General features: G+C 43.6%; 1 protein-coding gene and 4 non-coding genes across 5 annotated transcripts in view; 1 reads left to right on the top strand and 4 right to left on the bottom strand.

Annotated features, from left to right (window-relative positions):
* Window positions 1-18,645, bottom strand: part of LOC142463898 (uncharacterized) — a 95,743-nt gene that overhangs the window by 25,807 nt on the left and 51,291 nt on the right. The window contains 2 exon segments of the mRNA XM_075566731.1: window positions 11,662-11,736; window positions 11,738-13,229. Coding sequence (XP_075422846.1) covers window positions 11,662-11,736; window positions 11,738-13,229 — 1,567 coding nt within the window.
* TRNAA-AGC (transfer RNA alanine (anticodon AGC)) lies at window positions 6,329-6,402 on the bottom strand. The gene has a single exon. It is a non-coding gene; the product is annotated as a tRNA-Ala (tRNA).
* On the bottom strand, window positions 6,662-6,735 carry TRNAT-UGU (transfer RNA threonine (anticodon UGU)). The gene has a single exon. It is a non-coding gene; the product is annotated as a tRNA-Thr (tRNA).
* TRNAT-UGU (transfer RNA threonine (anticodon UGU)) lies at window positions 6,995-7,068 on the bottom strand. The gene has a single exon. It is a non-coding gene; the product is annotated as a tRNA-Thr (tRNA).
* Window positions 7,316-7,389, top strand: TRNAT-CGU (transfer RNA threonine (anticodon CGU)). Its single transcript has one exon. It is a non-coding gene; the product is annotated as a tRNA-Thr (tRNA).

The following is an 18,645-nucleotide window of genomic DNA, read 5'->3' as shown; positions in this document are numbered from 1 at the left end:
CATACAGTACAGTACAGTACAGGGTAAGAAATGACGTTGTTTTAAAAGCTGGATTAGATGTGTTTTAAATTATTTTGTGTATGCTGCTACAGTATGCTTTATTGTGAGTTTAAAGTATTTAAAGTATTTAAAGTATTAAAGTATTTAAAGCTAAAAAAAAAAAAAAAAAAAAAAAAAAAGACATATGTCCATCAAGTTCAACCTATGCTGAAATGTAGACGACAGTTACTTATCCTATATTTGTATTTACAGTATTTAAAACGTCAACTCTCCCACCACTGTGCTTTAATGGCCAGGTAATGCCGTGTACTGATGGGCTTATTACTTCATATCCCTTAACTGCCAGAAGGAACTGCAACACGCTGCAGTGAAGTGGTTAATGAATAGGGTTAAATAGACTTTCAGGGCAGATATTTCTCTCTTTTGCTTTTTATGTCTTGTGTTTTTATCTCCATGCTGTGCATTTATCCCCTGTGTTGTATGCTGTTTGTATGCTAATTCTCTGAATAAATTAGTACATGGTTAGTGCTATATACACAAAAATGATCATAATAAAAATAATAGTCTGGTACTACAGCTAATTTAAAATCTATCTAAACTATTTGTCAGATATCTTCCATATACAGTATAAAAATACATTAAAATATCCCCGCTACAGGCAGGTTATTTCATTTACTTGGTTATTATAATGCCAATAAATTGAAATGTATAACATACATCTAAAGACTAATGGATGTATTACTTTTTACAGTTCATTGTATTTTGTAATAGAAATATCAAAACACCGTTTTGAGAAAATTTGTACAAAACTCAAATTTACATTACAATACAGAATCTAAACAATTATAGTGTTGATGGTATTGCCCAAAACTGAATAAAACACATCATATGAAAGAGAAAAAAATAAATAAAAAAAAATAAAGTATTTTAAAATTAGATAGATGTATTCCTTGGTATTGTATTGTGTGTTTGAGGAAGGTCAGGGATAGGCTTGGTTTGTAAAGGTTGTATTTTTGTCGGTACTTATATTTTTTCAAAGGCTTAATTGTTCTGCTCTGGGCGTGAATTTGTTAATGGTTTTATTGTTCGGGATCTAGTGTGAATTGTTTAGGGATGTAAATAATGATTGCTAATTAAGTTTTGTTTACTTGGTTGATTAATTTGCAGAATGTATATGGTGCATAGATATTTAGGCATCATTTATATTGGAATGTAAGTTGTTTAAATGGCTTTTCAGAGGTTTATGATGATTTAGATTGAGAGATCAGTTATGAATATTAAAGGAAATTGATTTTAATTTAGTGTGTATGTATGGAGAAGTGTTTTGTTGTAGGACAGTGCTTTTGATAACCCTTCTACATTTATTTGTACTGTATATTGGTTTATCATGGGTGTGTATATAACGTGTGTATATATATATATATATATATACTGTATATCTCTCTCTCTCTCTCTCTCTCTCTTTCTCTCTGTCTCTCTGTATATATATACAGTATATATATATAGTTGCATGATGAAGCCACAGTACAAATTCATGGGTGAGGGTGGGTATCGGGCCTGTGTGGCTTAACCCCTTAATCACCTTTGCGGTTATTATCTGATAAGGTGTTTAAGGGGTTAATTGATATCTGAATGTAATTGCAATGTATTGGCTTTTGATTTTTGTTTACTTGGTTGATTCATTTGCAGAATGTATATGGTGCATAGATTTTATGCATCATATATATTGGAATGTGAGGTTTTTCATTGGTTTGTGATGATATACAGTAGATTGTGAGATCAGTTAGGATTTTTAAAGGAAATTGATTTTAATGTAGTGTCTGTATGGAGAAGTGTTTGGTTGTAGGGCAATACGCTTTTGATAACCCTTCTACATTTATTTGTAGTGTATATTGGTTTATCATGGGTGTGTATATAACGTACTGTATATCTCTCTCTCTCTCTCTCTTTTCTCTCTGTATATATATACAGTATATAATATATAGTTGCATGATGAAGCCACAGTACAAATTCATGGGTGAAGGGTGGGTATCGGTCCTGTGTGGCTTAACCCCTTAATTACCTTTGCGGTTATTATCTGATAAGGTGTTTAAGGTGTTAATTGATATCTGAATGTAATTGCAATGTATTGGCTTTGTATTTGCTATGTATGTTGTGGACAAGACAAGGATTTTGCTGGCAACGGACACTTCGTATTGATGAGGTCAGTAGTACTTTATTTATTTGTATATGCTAGTTAATGTTTTTAATAATGGGCAATTAATCTATTATCCATATCTGGATAATAGTTATTTTGCACATTATTGTACTGTAGGTGTTGGGGGGGAGGGTGTATGTATTGAATGTATAGGCCAGGTTTATTTTTTTTACATTCAGGGTTTTGATTCCGTGGTTCTGCGTGGGGCCTATGGAGACCACCTCCGGGTATTCTCGGGTATCCCAAGGGTATCAGGCTGGTGGTTCCACGGGTGACACATGCGGGGATGATGATGTGTGGTCCCACTTCTGTGGGGGCACCGCGGACCCGTAGTCTGTGGGGATGACGATGTGTGGTCCCACTTCTGTGGGGGCACCGCCGACCCGTAGGTGCGGGGATGATGATGTGTGGTCCCACTTCTGTGGGGGCACCGCAGACCCGTAGTGAGCACCTGTGAGTTCCCCAGACCCCCGAGGGAACCACCCGAGGCCCCGCAGACACCTGTGGGTTTGACCCGGGGCTCCCAGACATCCTTGGGCCTACCGTGGGGACCCAATTGTGGCCCACGGTGACCCAAGAAGACCACCTGGGTGCCATGGTGCTGGCAGGATCCACCAGCAGGCCTCCAGAACCTGTGTAAAAAGGGCTGCTGGTAAACTGTAGGTCTGTACAGGTGCCCTGCCAGCCCACCGGGGACTAGCGTGGGGCTGCGTTATGAACCCTGTATGTAAAAGGATAAATCTTGTATTTATGGGGGGGGGGCACAGGGGGTGGGTAATGTATTTAATAAATATAATGCTGTTTATTGTGGGTCATTGTACTGTTTTTAGTGTGGGTACTGGGGGTGGGGTGTTTCCCCAACGGTATGTGGGTAGGCCTCCCTTGTGGGTACTGACTGGGTGGTTAGGCCTCACGGGGGGGGGTTAGTGTGGGAGGGTATGTAGGCATCCCGAGTGGTGGGTGAGGGTGGGTTAACCCCTTCATGACTGTAGCGGTTAATAACCGCTATGGTGATTAAGGGGTTAGGGGACATTACTTTGGATGTTTTAATTTTTGTCTCTGTTTTGCAGAAGCGGAGGGGCCATGGCCAGGATGGGGGGGGTAATGGTATGTGGGTAGGGGGTGAGGGTGGTTATACCTCACAGTATGCACATTGGGTCCCCCCCTCCCCACATTTACATACACTGCACTGACAGCAATGCAGGGAGGGAGATTTACTGTAACAGAAACATCTCTCTGCCTTCAGTGTAATCTGTTTAAAGACCCCTCCCCCCTCCCTAATGTTTCTGTTAAATCTCTCTGCCTTCAGTGTAATCTGTTTAACAGAAACATTAGGGGGGAGGGGGCTTTACATCTCTCTGCCTTCAGTGTAATCTGTTTAAAGACCCCTCCCCCCTCCCTAATGTTTCTGTTAAATCTCTCTGCCTTCAGTGTAATCTGTTTAACAGAAACATTAGGGGGGAGGGGGCTTTACATCTCTCTGCCTTCAGTGTAATCTGTTTAACAGAAAAATTAGGGGGGAGGGGGCTTTAAACAGATTACACTGAAGGCAGGGAGATACAGGGGATGTACTGTATTGTTCATCATGTATTTTGTTTATTGCAATGCTGTGTATAATGTATAAGGTTTTTTACAATTAGATAGATGTAATCCTTGGTATTGTAAGGGTTAGCTTTGGTTTTAAATTGTGTTTTCTGGTTGGTACTTACAGTATATATTGATTTTTGTTTACTTGATTGGTTAAAATAGTTGACTTGTTTGGAAGTGTTTGTATTTACTGGTACAGTAGCTTGCAATTATATTGTTAACATTCATTTGCAGAATATATATGGTGCATAGATTTTATGCATCATTTATACAATGTAAATGCAATGTACTGTGTGGATTGGAATGTTATGTTTTATATTGTAAGATCAGTTAGGATTATTAAATGGATTATTATTATTGTCTGTATAGAGAAGCGTTATTTGTAGGACAGTATGATTTTGATAACCATTCTACAGTACATGTATTTGTATATTGGTTCATCATGTGTGTGTATATACTGTGTGTATATATATACTGTATATATCTATATCTATATCTATATATATATATATGTATGTATACAGTATATATATATATACACAGTATATACTGCATATGTATAGGGATTGTTATTATATATACTGTATATATATACAGTATATATATACAGTATATATTTATTTCTCTTCATGTATTTATTTATTTATTTAGATTTATTTATTAATTGTGGGGCTGCTGTGCGTGAATTTTTGTTTTATTGGGGGTAGCGGGGGTGAGGGGGGTGTTTGGCCCTTGGTGTGAGTTTAGGACTTGCAGCAGCAGCACCACAATTAATAAATAAATCTAAATAAATAAATGAATATAAATAAATACATTTAAAATACATTTTTATTGATAGTGTAGATGTGCAGAGGGTCTCCGGAGCAGAACCGCGTTGGTTTCAGGTCTGGGGACCCCCTGCTCCCCGAGATACAGGCCCCTTTAGGGGGTGCCGGTATCCCTCTGCTCTGCTTGGTTTACAGGCCGCGATCACGTGATCGGGACCTTTAAACCAAGCAGAGGGATACCGGCACCTCATAAATGGGGCTGTATCTCGGGGAGCAGGGGGTCTCCAGACCTGAAACCAATGCGGTTCAGCTCCTGAGACCCCCTGCACATCTACACTATCAATAAAAATGTATTTCAAATGTATTTATTGTCATTTATTTATTTAGATTTATTTATTTATTTTTTGGCGGCTGCTGTGTGTGAGTTTTTTTTTATTGTGGGTAGCGGGGTGGGTGAAGGAGGTATTAGCCCCAACGGTGCTTGTTTAGGGCTTGCGGGGGGGTAGCGGGAGGGCTTAGCCCCTTCATGACCGTAGCGGTATTAACTGCTACAGTCGTGAAGGGGTTAAGTGCACCCGCAACCCCCCCGCAAGTCCTAAACTCACACCAAGGGCCAAATACCACCCTCACCCATCCCCACTACCCACAATAAAGCGGGCACGGTGGGTTAACCCCTTCATTGCCTTAGCGGCTATCCGCTATGCTAATGAAGCAGCATTTCTGTATTTTTAATAATATTGAACAGGAGCAGGGGGGGTCCCTGAGCATTAATTTCTGGCTCAGGGAACCCCCTGCTCACTGTACAATATTATTAAAATACAGAAATGCTGCTTCTTTACCATAGCGCATAGCCGCTAAGGTAAAGAACGAGTGTTTATTTACTGTATATACTGTATGTGTTTTATTTATACTGTACATGTGCAGAGGGTCTCCGGAGCAGAACCGCACTGGTTTCAGGTCTGGGGACCCCCTGCTCCCCGAGATACAGGCCCCTTTAGGGTGTGCCGGTATCCCTCTGCTCTGCTTGGTTTACAGGCCGCGATCACGTGATCGGGCCCTTTAAACCAAGCAGAGGGATACCGGCACCTCATAAAGGGGGCTCTATCTCGGGGAGCAGGGGGTCCCCAGACCTGAAACCAACGCGGTTCAGCTCCGGAGACCCCCTGCACATCTACACTATCAATAAAATGTATTTCAAATGTATTTATTGTCATTTATTTATTTATTTAGATTTATTTATTTATTTTTTGGCGGCTGCTGTGTGTGAGTTTTTTTTTATTGTGGGTAGCGGGGGTGGGTGAAGGGGGTATTAGCCCCAACGGTGCTTGTTTAGGGCTTGCGGGGGGGTAGCGGGAGGGCTTAACCCCTTCATGACCGTAGCGGTATTAACTGCTACGGTCGTGAAGGGGTTAAGTGCACCCGCAACCCCCCCCGCAAGTCCTAAACTCACACCAAGGGCCAAATACCCCCCTCACCCATCCCCACTACCCACAATAAAGCGGTTCAGCTCTCCGGAGACCCCCTGCACATCTACACTATCAATAAAAATGTATTTAAAATAATTTTTAATGTGCCGATGTTTGCGCAGAGAGAGAGCAGCGGATCTCTCTCTGCTGCAAACACATCCCGCCCCCGCCGCCCATACAGTAGTATCATTTATGTATGTGCGTATACAGTACTGTATGTTAGGGGTTATAGGGTAGTTGTAATAAAGTATATACTGTATATATATATATATATATACTGTGTATAGAGACATACTGTGTATAGAGAGACAAGGTACTGCGGAGATTTGAACTCAGGATCTCCTGTTTGCTAGACAGGCGCTTTAACCAACTAAGCCACAGTGCCACGGATAAAACAAAAGAAAAAAGTGCGAGAGAGAGAGATTCTTCTATGGCTACTACAGGGCTACTACAGTACCGGTTGAGAATGATTAATAGTGTTATTAACCTTTTTATTTAAACATATGTTGCAACACTGAGTGTGTATGTGAGAGAAGAGAAATTCAAAATGTGTTTAGAGCTTGTAAAAAGTAACTTTAATGTGGTCGTGCAGCATTTTTTCAAAATGATTTAACTTTAAAAGAATCTTGCTTAGGACTAATACAAGGCATTGCTGAGATTTGAACTCAGGATCTCCTGTTTACAAGACAGGCGCTTTAACCAACTAAGCCGCAGTGCCACTGATAAAACAAAAGAAAAAAGTGCGAGAGATAGAGATTCTTCTATGGCTACTACAGGGCTACTACAGTACCGGTTGAGAATGATTAATAGTGTTATTAACCTTTTTATTTAAACATATGTTGCAACACTGAGTGTGTATGTGAGAGAAGAGAAATTCAAAATGTGTTTAGAGCTTGTAAAAAGTAACTTTAATGTGGTCGTGCAGCATTTTTTCAAAATGATATAACTTTAAAAGAAACTTGCTTAGGACTAAGACAAGGCATTGCTGAGATTTGAACTCAGGATCTCCTGTTTACAAGACAGGCGCTTTAACCAACTAAGCCACAGTGCCATTGACAAAAGAGAGAGAGAGAGAGAGAGAGAGAGAGAGAGAATTTGTTTCGAGCTTTAACCATCACGATGTTAATTGTTATTTTCTCTTCTCTTCCATGCACAGTTAGTGTTGAAACAAATGTTTACTTTTTCAAAAGGTACCTTAGTACACTGCCTATAATGGCATTTTCAAAGTAATCTTTCTATGAATATACTAATAGGGAGATTCTCTCTCTTTTTTCTCTCATTCACTCTTTTTTATTTATGGCGCTGTGGCTTAGATGGTTAAAGCGCCTGTCTCGTAAACAAGAGATCCTGAGTTCAAATCTCAGCAGTGCCTTGTCTTAGTCCTAATGATGATGAACAAAATAAAATTAAATAAGATGTTAAAATATAATCAGAATAGTTGTTAACATAAAGTATAATTGGTTGTTAACATAAATGCATGCAGTAATGCTCCCGTTTGTTGCATTTTTGACCAATCTTATTGTTTATAATTGTTCACATTGTCCTCATGTTTATAATTTATGCTATCAACCAATTATACTTTATGTTAACAACTATTCTGATTATATTTTAACATCTTATTTTTTTTTGTTTCCCCCTTTTTCTATTTTTTTCCATTCTTGTCTGAGTGAGAATTTTAATGTAAAATATGTTTTTTATAACTAGGTTAGAGAGGTGCTGAGGTAGGGAATTGGTTAATGCCAACCCACAACCACGCGGGCGCGCCTAGGATGTAGATTAGTCATGCAAGCCAGGTCAGGATTAGATATGTGAGAATAGTTGAGGGTACTTGCCAGGTCAGGGGTGGAGAGTTGCGGTTCGTCGGGGTACATGGCCAAGTTCAGGATTGGACAGTAGCGGATCGTCGGGGTATGTAGCCAGGTTCAGGATAGAAGAGTATCGGATCATTGGAGTACTTAGCCAAGGTCAGGACTGGAGACAGGAGAATGGACGTTCCTAGCCGGATCAGGAGAGGAGAGATGCAGAGTCCAAATAGAGAAGCAGGGTCAGGCAACAAGTGGTTAACAGGCATGGCAAGGCAAGGTCACAGGACAAGAATGCAGCAAGGCACGGTGCCACACTAGACTATGCTCAGCAATGAGAGTCAGAAACAGGAAGGTATATATATAGGGAGGACCTTCAATAGAAAGCTAGGGCAGAACCAGGAAGTGAAATCCAATAGGCTGTTGGTGCACACAGGTGTGCCCTATGATGCAGCCTGATCAGGAATGGAGGTGAGACCGATCGCGCGCCAACCTGCGCACGTCACGGAGGACAGGGGGCGGCGCCTAGAACGCGTGTCACTCCCACGCCGGTCCTGTCCATAATCAGAGTGGGGGCGGAGCTTGGAACGCGCATCAGAGGGGAGGCTGGACCAGTGCACCTGTCGCACGCAGGAGCGGGGGGCGGAGTCAGAACCCGCAGGTGGAGAGTTAGACAGCACAAGATCCGCACGCGCGTGTAATTGGGCCACAAGATTGCGCATCCTGGATGTCCATCGTGGGAGGGTCTTTAAGGTGAGGAGACAGTCTACGGCCGCCAGGATGGCGATTCCTCACACCCAGGCAGTCATGAGCTTGTTCTGATAAGTGGGGTTCACAATGAGCACCAGCTGCCTTGGGATCAATTCTCTAAACTGGGCATACTGGTCATACCAATACCACTACTTTTGGCTGGTCTGAGCAACTCTGAGTTCATCCTGTGCCAGCCCCATAAGATTGACTGACCACTCTCTGAGCTTCACCACTACTGAACCACCAAGGTATCAGTCTTGGCAGTCTCCCCCTCCTATTCTTTACAGAACCGGTCAACTGTCTCATGTACCTGGGGCCTGTAGAGAAACTCAAAAAGGGGGCTCATGCAGCACCTCTATATGAGAATAAGATGTGTTACAGAGATTCCCAGTCCACCCAAACCACTTGCCAAGTACAGTTGCTTGAAGAAGGTAGGGTGCGTGCAGAGTAGCTTCACATAGCTGAGACAAATTGAACAGTTCCAACATGCACTGTGCCCCCTGATAAGTTAGGATTTCAATAGGGAAACACTACCACCTTCTGGGCCTCTATGGAGGATAACGCTACAAACTTGAAATACCTCATGGTGAAGTTTACCACTGTGAGGACACACATCTTGCCCACATGACTTGGGATCATTAGGGGCCCCACAATGTCAACTGTTACCCGCTGGAAGTGTTGCCCGATCACCGCTAGTGATCTCCGGAGTACTTTTGCCCAACCGTTGTGTTTGGCTACTCACTGGAAGGTTTCAAAGTCCGAACAGAATAATCTCACTGCCCGTGCCACCCCTGGACAGTAGCCATCCCAATAACAACACAAGCTAGCGGAATTGTGTAGGTCAAGCATAGAAGCTGGGCCCAGTATATGGTGGTTACATCTAGATGCCTAATCTAAGTCTAAAATTGGTTCGGGGCCACAGGGGCTTGGACCTTGTACAAAAATTCATGATGCCACAGGAACCACTCAGATCTGGGCTCAGAGGCAGTGTCGGCATTGTGCTACCTCATGCCTCCCAAGTCCAGGTCCAACCGCAAGGTTTTGCAAAATGCGCATGTACTCCGTACTCTTGTCCCTAGAAACACGATCAGAGTTAGGGGGTCTGAAACATCAGGCTCTCCCCGGCTTACCACCCTGGTCTCTGCCATGAGCTCCATATGTATTGGCTCCAAGGTCATTGGATCAATGGGTTTGAGTTCTGCTTCCAAAACAGTGGAGCCTCCTGGTGGGCTGCCAGTAACTACCATGACCTGGTTGCCTTCTTCCTCATAGTGACAATCTAGCCAATGCAGGGCATTACCCAGCAAAATATCACTGTTCAGACCTGGAGCACCCCTATATGTCAGATCTCTTGTCCTGCTCCCCAATCAAGGAACACACTGGTAACCTGGAGGGACCGGGGGCTCCATCAGGCATGATGACATGTATGCCCTAGCTGGGTAAAATGTTCTTGTGTGATCATATTAGGTTGGACCAGGGTTCTGCTGGCCCCAGTGTCCAATAACCTGACTGCCATCTTGGTAACCGATGGTTACTTGGTGCATATGCATCTGCCGCACATTGTGGGGCTCGAGTTCAATCGCGGAAACCTGTTCCTCTGTCTTGGGGGGGCAGTACCGCTGTTTCTGGACTACAGGTTTTCAACTGACCTGCTGCATCGCCTGGTGTTGTTACATGGATGGTGCCAGTCCTACACTGGTGATCAGTCTTGGGGCTTAGGATCATGGCCACAGGTTCAGGATACTTGCTAGGGCAGAATTAGGGCAATTAGTCAGCATATGGCGTGTTCAGCCACACATATAGCACCTACATTCATGTGCAAACTTTGTCAGCAGTTGTGTAGTTGGGGGTGCATTGGGTGGGCAGCTGCTCCTCCAATTTGGTGCTTCCACTTTGTGCATTAGATGAGAACTGCATGTTCTGCGGATTGGGGTTCTTTCCAGGACATGGCGGCGCCACCATGAACTCATCCACCATATCTGTATCCTTCCGCCCCTTGGCTGACATTTTGTTCACTACCCAATCCCAGAAAGGAAGTAACACTGTTAAGAACAGACAGCAGAACAGGCTTTACCTTTATTTTTAGCAATCCTGTCCATTTCATCACAGTCAGTCTCAGTTCATAGATCAGCTTCTGTCTATACTATCCTTCAGTGGTTACTGGGGACAATGGGACTCAAGCCACTGCCAAAGTCAAATAGTTCCCGGTAAGCACACTAGCAAATACCACACAATACAGTATACAACAGAATAGATAAGTACTAACAAACACATGGGATAACACTCAGTCATGACAATGGAGTTATTAAAAAATAAGATTTAATAAAGAGAGGTACAGTACAGCACACTAACATACAATTCAGCAGCAGTAAAATAAATGGTAGGGTAGTAAAAGTTTTGTACAACTTACAGTATAAACGAAGGAATCTTGGGATCGGCACAGAGGCAGTGGGTTACTGCAGGGTCCAGCTTGTACATGTAGAGACAACACAGCAAGTGAATGGCTTCCCCAAATGAGTCTCAAGGCAAAACTGCCAGGCAACGCATTTTATTTGTGTATTTCCCCATTATTCCCTATGGGCTTTTTGGACCAATCATAGACTTTTGTTGCAGTTCATAATCTTCAGCCAATCACTAAGCTTGCCCAACAGAAATGCTCACATAACAGAAATCTGAGAGGTAATCCAGACCAGAAGGTGTTTATAATTCCCTAACGAAGGGTGGCGCTTTATGATCTAGGGTCATGCAGAAAATGGCAGCAGCCAGGTACAAGACAATGGAAACACTGCAGGGAGCTTCTGGTGGATGTGACTAGGGGGAGTCTACCAAAAAGTTATAACCTATTGTAAATACATTTTTACTTCTATTTTGATTTAAAAAAATTAAGGTACTTGGTGGGCTAACCTTTATTTTAAAAGCCTTTCCCTTCAAATAAGGACCTTACTGTCTTGAACTTTCTGAGGGCAAAAATCCATGACTCTCAGGGACTTTTTTAATGCTATATATTTTGCTCAGTGGTGTCTCAGATGTTTAACAAGCTCTTAACTTTGGGTAAAACACTTCCCACAATAGGTTCAGTTAAAGACTCTATTGTGTGAAATCTCTGATGTTTAACAAGATTTGAGCTCTGGGAAAAACATTTTCCACATTCAGAGCAAACAAATGGTCTCTCCTGTGTGAAATTGTTGATGTTTAACAAGAATTGAGTTCTGGCAAAAAGATTTTCCACATTCAGAGCAAACAAATGGCTTCACTCCTGTGTGAATTTTCCGATGTCTAACCAGGGTTGCGCTGTGGGAAAAACATTTCCCACATTCATTGCAAACAAATGGCTTCTCTCCTGTGTGAATTATGTAATGTCTATCAAGATCTGACTTATGGGGAAAACATTTCCCACATTCAGAGCAAACAAATGGCCTCTCTCCTGTGTGAAATTGTTGATGTTTAACAAGAATTGAGTTCTGGCAAAAAGATTTTCCACATTCAGAACAAACAAATGGCTTCACTCCTGTGTGAATTCTCTGATGTCTAACCAGGGTTGAGCTGTGGGAAAAACATTTCCCGCATTCATTGCAAACAAATGGCTTCTCTCCTGTGTGAATTATGTAATGTCTATCAAGATCTGACTTATGGGGAAAACATTTCCCACATTCAGAGCAAACATATGGTCTCTCTCCTGTGTGAATTCTCTGATGTTTAACAAGATGTGGTTTCTGGGAAAAACATTTCCCACATTCAGAGCAAACATAAGGTTTCTCTCCTGTGTGAATTCTCATATGTACAATACATTGTGAGTTATTTGTAAAACATTTCCCACATTCAGCGCAAACAAATGGTCTCTCTCCTGTATGAATTATCTGATGTCTAACAAGATCTGACTTATGGGAAAAACATTTTCCACATTCAGAGCAAACAAATGGTTTCTCTCCTGTGTGAATTATTCGATGTCTAACAAGATCTGACTTATTGGAAAAACATTTCTCACATTCAGAGCAACCAAATGGTCTTTCTCCTGTGTGAGATTTTTTATGTCTAACAAGATTTGAGTTCAGGGAAAAACATTTGCCACATTTAGAACAAGAAAATTGTTTATCTGCACTGTGAATTCTCTGATGCTGAAAAAGAAATGATTTATGAGAGAAGTGTTTCCCACATTCAGAGCAGGGAAACAACTTCACTTCCTTGTGAATTGTCTGATGTTTAATAAGAGCGGAGTTACTAGTAAAGCATTTATGACATTCAGAGCAGTTATAAAGCCGTGCTGTAGTGTGTGTTCTTTGGTGATTTGTAAAAGCTGATTTTTTATTAAAGTTTTTACCACATTCAGTGCACTTATACTTTATTACTGATAAGTTTTTTTTACTTTTCTGTGCATTAGTGTTTCCTTCATCCAATTTCTTAATATGAGTAGATACATATTCAATCCCTGTATGTTCTCTCAGTGTATAAATGTGGGAGACTGTGGGATTTTGTTCTTCACGGAAGCATGATTCCTTAGCCATAATACTCAAAGAATTTCTCTGTCTCTCACTTGGGCTATTTTGCCTCAAGCAATTTGCTTCTTCATCACTTTTAACAACATTGTTATCTTCATTTACACTATCTGGTGAGCAAAGCGGAGTATGCCATTCTGCAGGTGTAATTGTGCTCAAGGATTTATCTGTTGGAAATAAATGCACCATGAGAAAACAAGTTAATTAATAGCATAAACATAATTTAACATTTCTGGTTGAACATTTCAATTAGTATAAAAAACATCCCCACTTGCAATTAGAATTTGCTGTAAGCTAAAGAAGTAACCACAATACATGGATCAGGGGTAACCAAGTGGGCTTGACCTTTATTGTGAGCCTTGTTACCCCTTCACAACATTCGCTCCTCTTTGAACTCCAGACTGTACAGACATTCCGACGTCTATGCTGATGCCCTGGCTGACTGTATAGAGCCTTATAGTAAATGTCTAAACATTATAAAGTACACTTTAATAAAGTAAACACATTGGGGAACCTTATACTTATAAAGGAAATAGATTTGAAATATTTGGGATCAAAATCCAGGAGTCTAGGGGACACTGGTTTGCCCCGGTGTAATTCACCCCGCGTACAGGCAAATCATGCCTGCTTGCCGGGGAGAATTAAAGGACTAATGGTAACTTCGGCCCCCAAACTCCTGCAAACAAAATAATTGCATTTCTACCTAAATATCCCCCCTAAAACTGACACACAAGAAATCTCACAGTTCTAGGGCCAAGGGAACATGAAAACAGAAAAGGGCAGGGTTCACTTTATTTTCTACATGTATTATCCCTGGTTCCTGCCTTATGGTGCTTATGTTGCTACCAGGGACCCCACAGTTTCAGGAGTAACCAGAGGGCTTAAGCTTTACTCTGTAGCCTGGTTACCCCCTACCGTCACACCTCCCCCTCAAGATGAAGGCTCTGGGGCAGTCACTCCATCAGGTGGCACAGACCTTGATATCCTGGAGGTTTTGTGGTCATTGGCAGTGTTCGACAAACCTATACATTTGCACGCCCCGGGCGAGTGGATTTAACATCGTGGCGAGCTCCTATTGGCCCAAGCAGCACACGTGTGGTACTAGGTGGCGAGTAGATTTTTTTTGTTCGGCGAGTAGATTTTTTGGTGATTTGTCGACCACTGGTCATTGGGGATGTCCTGTCGGGAGAGTCCATCTGCATTGCGATGGCACTACCCTTCTTGTGCTGGATAGTAACGTCAAATTCCTGCAGGGCAAGCCTCCAGCGCAGAAGATTTCCATTCTTCCCTGACAATGTAGTACAAAAATAAAAATGCGCGCTGGCCGTCTAAAGTCTCCTTTAAAATCCCTCTTCAATGCTGCTCCCCATCTCCCGTGATCAGCGTTGCTAGAGAAGACTCACATACATAAAGACAAAAGGATAGGGGCACAAAAAAGAGGAAAAGAATCACAAAAAATTCAAAAATAGTACAATTTATAGTAACATTAAAAGAAAAGTACAAAACTTACAATAAAATGAGGATCATATAGATCCAAGTACACCAGGCAGTAAAATACTCCAAATGAACGTCCGTTGTTCAGACAAAATCCCCCTCTCCGGATTGCAGTTGGCGTGTGCTGAGGGGAAGTTTCAGAACGGCATCCACCTGTAGTGATTCCTGCGCTCGTGTAGGCAATGTTAGGCGTGTTGCGTCATCACGTTAATGCCCAACATGCAGTGGCTCTCCTACACGTTTCGTAGCCAGCTAACCAATGAAAAACGTTTTAACTCGTCTGGGAGATGATATAATCCCTACCTGCTCTACTGTGCGCCTTTGCCTAGCTTCCCCTAGGAGGTCGGGCAGAGCTGGGCACGCCGGGTCCTCCATCGGTTGGCTAAAGATAGCCATATGCCGCTCTCTGGAAGTACTCCTTCGACATTAATGTGATAGGTCCAATGTCTCCATGTCTCCTGATCTAACTGTACAACATAGTTGCACTTGTTAATCCACCGGAGAACCGTATATGGACCAGCCCAGGAATCCATGAGTTTCTTCTGCTGAGTGGGCTTCAAAACAAGCCCTTGCTGCCCATGGTTAAACTCTCCATTATGGGCATTTTGATCATACCAAGTCTTCTGCTTGGTCTGAGCATCCAGGAGGTTAGCCTTTGCTAACCCCATGAGTCGGTCTAGCCGGTCTCTGAGAGTTACTAAATACTGTAGCACAGAAGCATCAGTAGTAGAAGTCTTCCCTTCACATCCTTCACGGAATAGGTCAAATGGTCCACAGACCCTACGACCATATAGAAGCTCAAAGGGGGAGAACCCGGTGGACTCTTGCGGTACCTCTCGGTAAGCAAACAGCAAATGCTGTAAATGAATCTCCCAGTCTCCCTGTTCAACCTCTACATAGGTTCGCAACATTTGCTTCAGGGTACCATTGAACCGCTCACACAGTCCGTTTGTCTGGAGGTGGTAAGGGTCGTTCAGAGGGTTGTCACCCCTCACGCCTCCCAGAGGCAGTGGAGCAATTCAGACATGAATTGCATCCCCTGATCGGTTAGAATCTCGCTAGGGAAACCTACCCTAGAAAAAATCCCTATCAGAGCTACTACCACCTTCTTAGCTTCGATCGAGGACAGTGCAACAGCCTCAGGGTATTGGGTCACAAAGTCGACCACCGTGAGGATGTAGCGCTTCCCCGTCCAACTAGGGACCAGAGAGGGTCCCACAATATCTACTGCTACCCTCTGGAAAGGTTCACCTATCACCGGTAGTGGTTTTAGGGGGATGCTCACATGGTCACTAGACTTGCCTACCCGCTGGCGGGCATGACAGAAGCGACAAAAATCTGCCACTGCCTGCTATGCCTCCGGCCAGTAGAAACGCTCCAGTAGCCAGGATCTTAGAGAAAACACTAGGGTTAGGGAGTGATCACAAAACCACACCAATTGAAAATAATGGGTGAATATATGGTAATCAAAAAACATTGTCCCTGAGGAATTTGTCCCTGAGGAAGCTCCTTTGCTGGAGGGAAACGCGCGTTGGATGCGCAATGTTGTCAGTCTCCTACTTGGAGCTGCTTTTATGTAGTGTTCTGTAGTCTCCTGGCTCTATCTATGTAGATCTAAATTGGTTACCTTTACTAACACTCAGTGCGCAAGCCTTCCTGCTTTCTATATGACATGTTCATTTGGAGTGTGCTGTATAATGACTCACTGACCAAAATGCTGTGAACAATTGCTTCACTATGCTGTGAGTCATTTACCCTCCATTACCACACTATCAGTTGCACTTCTATGCCTAGTGGATGGTAATACACTTCTAACTAACATCCCTAAGTGCTCTGTGGTTTATAAGTCCAAGCAGGACTGCAGTATTTTCACGATACAATCATTCACTGAGTTTGTTAGTTATATTTATATATATATACATGTACCTGGTCTCATAGGTGCCCCAGAGGGGTTTATACCCTGACTATTAGCGTCTTGTGTCCTGCTATCTCAACTACAATTCGCTGTTTGAGACCATTCCAACGCATATTCACTGACACGGACGCTTGGTCTTGTTAATTTAATTTATTTTTAATGCACAATACACGACGTTTTGGTAACATATGTTTTATGTAAATATATTAAAAGTTAAATTTTAAATCAAGTAGGAGTGCAGTATAGTGAATTCTTTTAGGAGACACATCCATTTTGTGTTTTCCTTCCCTCCCCTTTTTCTGAGTAGCCAGGATCTACTGCGGGAGACCCCCTGGTGCCCTGCTAATTGGATGGAGTGGGCTACCAGCAATAACTGTTGCCTATACTCCCTGGGTACCACTAACTGTCTCCTACCAGTCCATACCCTATCTGGAGCACCAGGAGCTTGCTCCCGGTATAAGAGCCCACGGTACAAAAATACCGATCCGACCCTCAGAGGCAGACTCGGACGCCCAAAGTCTCATGCCCTCTAAGATGGGATCGGGCCACACTGCTTCTCTGAACCGGGTACCCAGCTCCGTCCACTCATCCTCAGTCACTAAGTCAGGGGATGGGGAAACAGGGATGTTGGTAGGAAGGTTAGGACACAGTACAGACTCGGTCTGGCTTACCTGATAGGTTGATTGACCAAGGTCCCCTGTCTGGCATGGTGACCTGCATCCCTGGTTCAGGGAGAAGATCCTCTGGGCTAACTATGTCAGGTCACAGAGTAACTGTAGGACCGGAGTCGATGAGGCCGGTTGCCTGGCCATCTCCGATGGTCTCTGGTTGCAAATGCTTCCACCGGACATCATTTGCTTGCAGCCCGATGGCTGCAACAGGGTGCCCACCTGTCTCCACTGCTATGTCACCTGTAGAGTGTGTAGGGACCGCCGCCTGGGTCTGCTGCTGGACCTGTTGGACGGCTGCTTGCTGCTCCTCAGTTGGTGCCAGTCCCATGGAGGTGACTGGTTTTGCTGCTGGAGTGCGCTGCCCCGAAGTGGGGTGACTGGAATACCACATGTCAGGGAAATCAGGCTTCAGGTGCCCGGTCCGGTTGCAGTGGTAACACCGCGCTTTATGCACAAATCCTGCAGGCTTGGCTGCCTTGTTCTCCGGGGGAGGCTTTCTGCTCCAATTCGGGAAAGCATTGGCAGGAACTGCAGTAGGTGGTGCTTGCCGCTTCCTATGCTGAGGTCAGGTGGTCACAAAATCATCTGCCCGGGTGGCTGCTTCCTTGCAGTTGGCTGGCTTGTGGTCAAGGACCCACTCCCGGACATCTAGCAGAAACGTTTGGTAGAACTGCTCGCGAAAGATCAGGTCGAGCAGCTCCTTATAGGCATTGCACCACTCTACCCACCGAGTACCTTGGTGGATGATCTGGCCCATATAGTCTGCGTGAGAGTCCCAAGCAGTATTGTCGTCTGACCAGAACTGATCCTGATAGGTCTCGGCAGTAATGTGGTACCATCTTAGCAGGACCGTTTTCATATATTCGTAATTAACACCCTCCTCGGAGTTCATCACATCGTATGCCTCCTGTGCCCGTCCGTTCCGCTGTGGGGACAGGAACTTGACCCATTTGGCTGGAGGGAGGGAGTACCGCCGGCATTGCTTCTCAAAGCTCCACACGTACCCATCAATATCTGTGACACTGTCTGAACTTCCCAAAACTCTGTTGAGTTATCTTGAGGGGATGGTACTGAGAGTAGTCCCCAGGTGTGCTGGGCATGGGTGATCATAGGGGGTGATAGACAGCGTGCATCCACTGTATCCTCTCCGCTGGAGTAGCCCCAGGACCCAGAGCTGCTACTATAGCCACAATATCCTCTGGTGAGCGAACCGGGATCCCCGATACCATGGGTATCCCTTGAGCCCCCCAGACTACCTGGACCGGTCCCCCGGGCTCCGTTCCTCTGTGCTCCACAAAGGCAACAGCTCCCGCCGGGTTAGCACTAGAAAGTGCATCTTCATGTTCCTCCATTATAGTTTCCAGCTTAGCTTTGCTGCGGCCCTCTGTTTGCAGGCTGAAGGTTTCACACTTGGCAACTATCGCTGCACAATCCGTGCACCGATACCATCCTGAATGAGCAGCCATTTTCACCTTGTAGCACTTAACTGAGTGACACTGAAAA

This window comes from Ascaphus truei, chromosome 12 (genome assembly GCF_040206685.1).
Source record: "Ascaphus truei isolate aAscTru1 chromosome 12, aAscTru1.hap1, whole genome shotgun sequence".
NCBI classification, from domain to species: domain Eukaryota; kingdom Metazoa; phylum Chordata; class Amphibia; order Anura; family Ascaphidae; genus Ascaphus; species Ascaphus truei.
The sequence above is the reverse complement of the archived record's forward strand: the minus strand, read 5'-3'. Positions and strand labels throughout refer to the sequence as shown.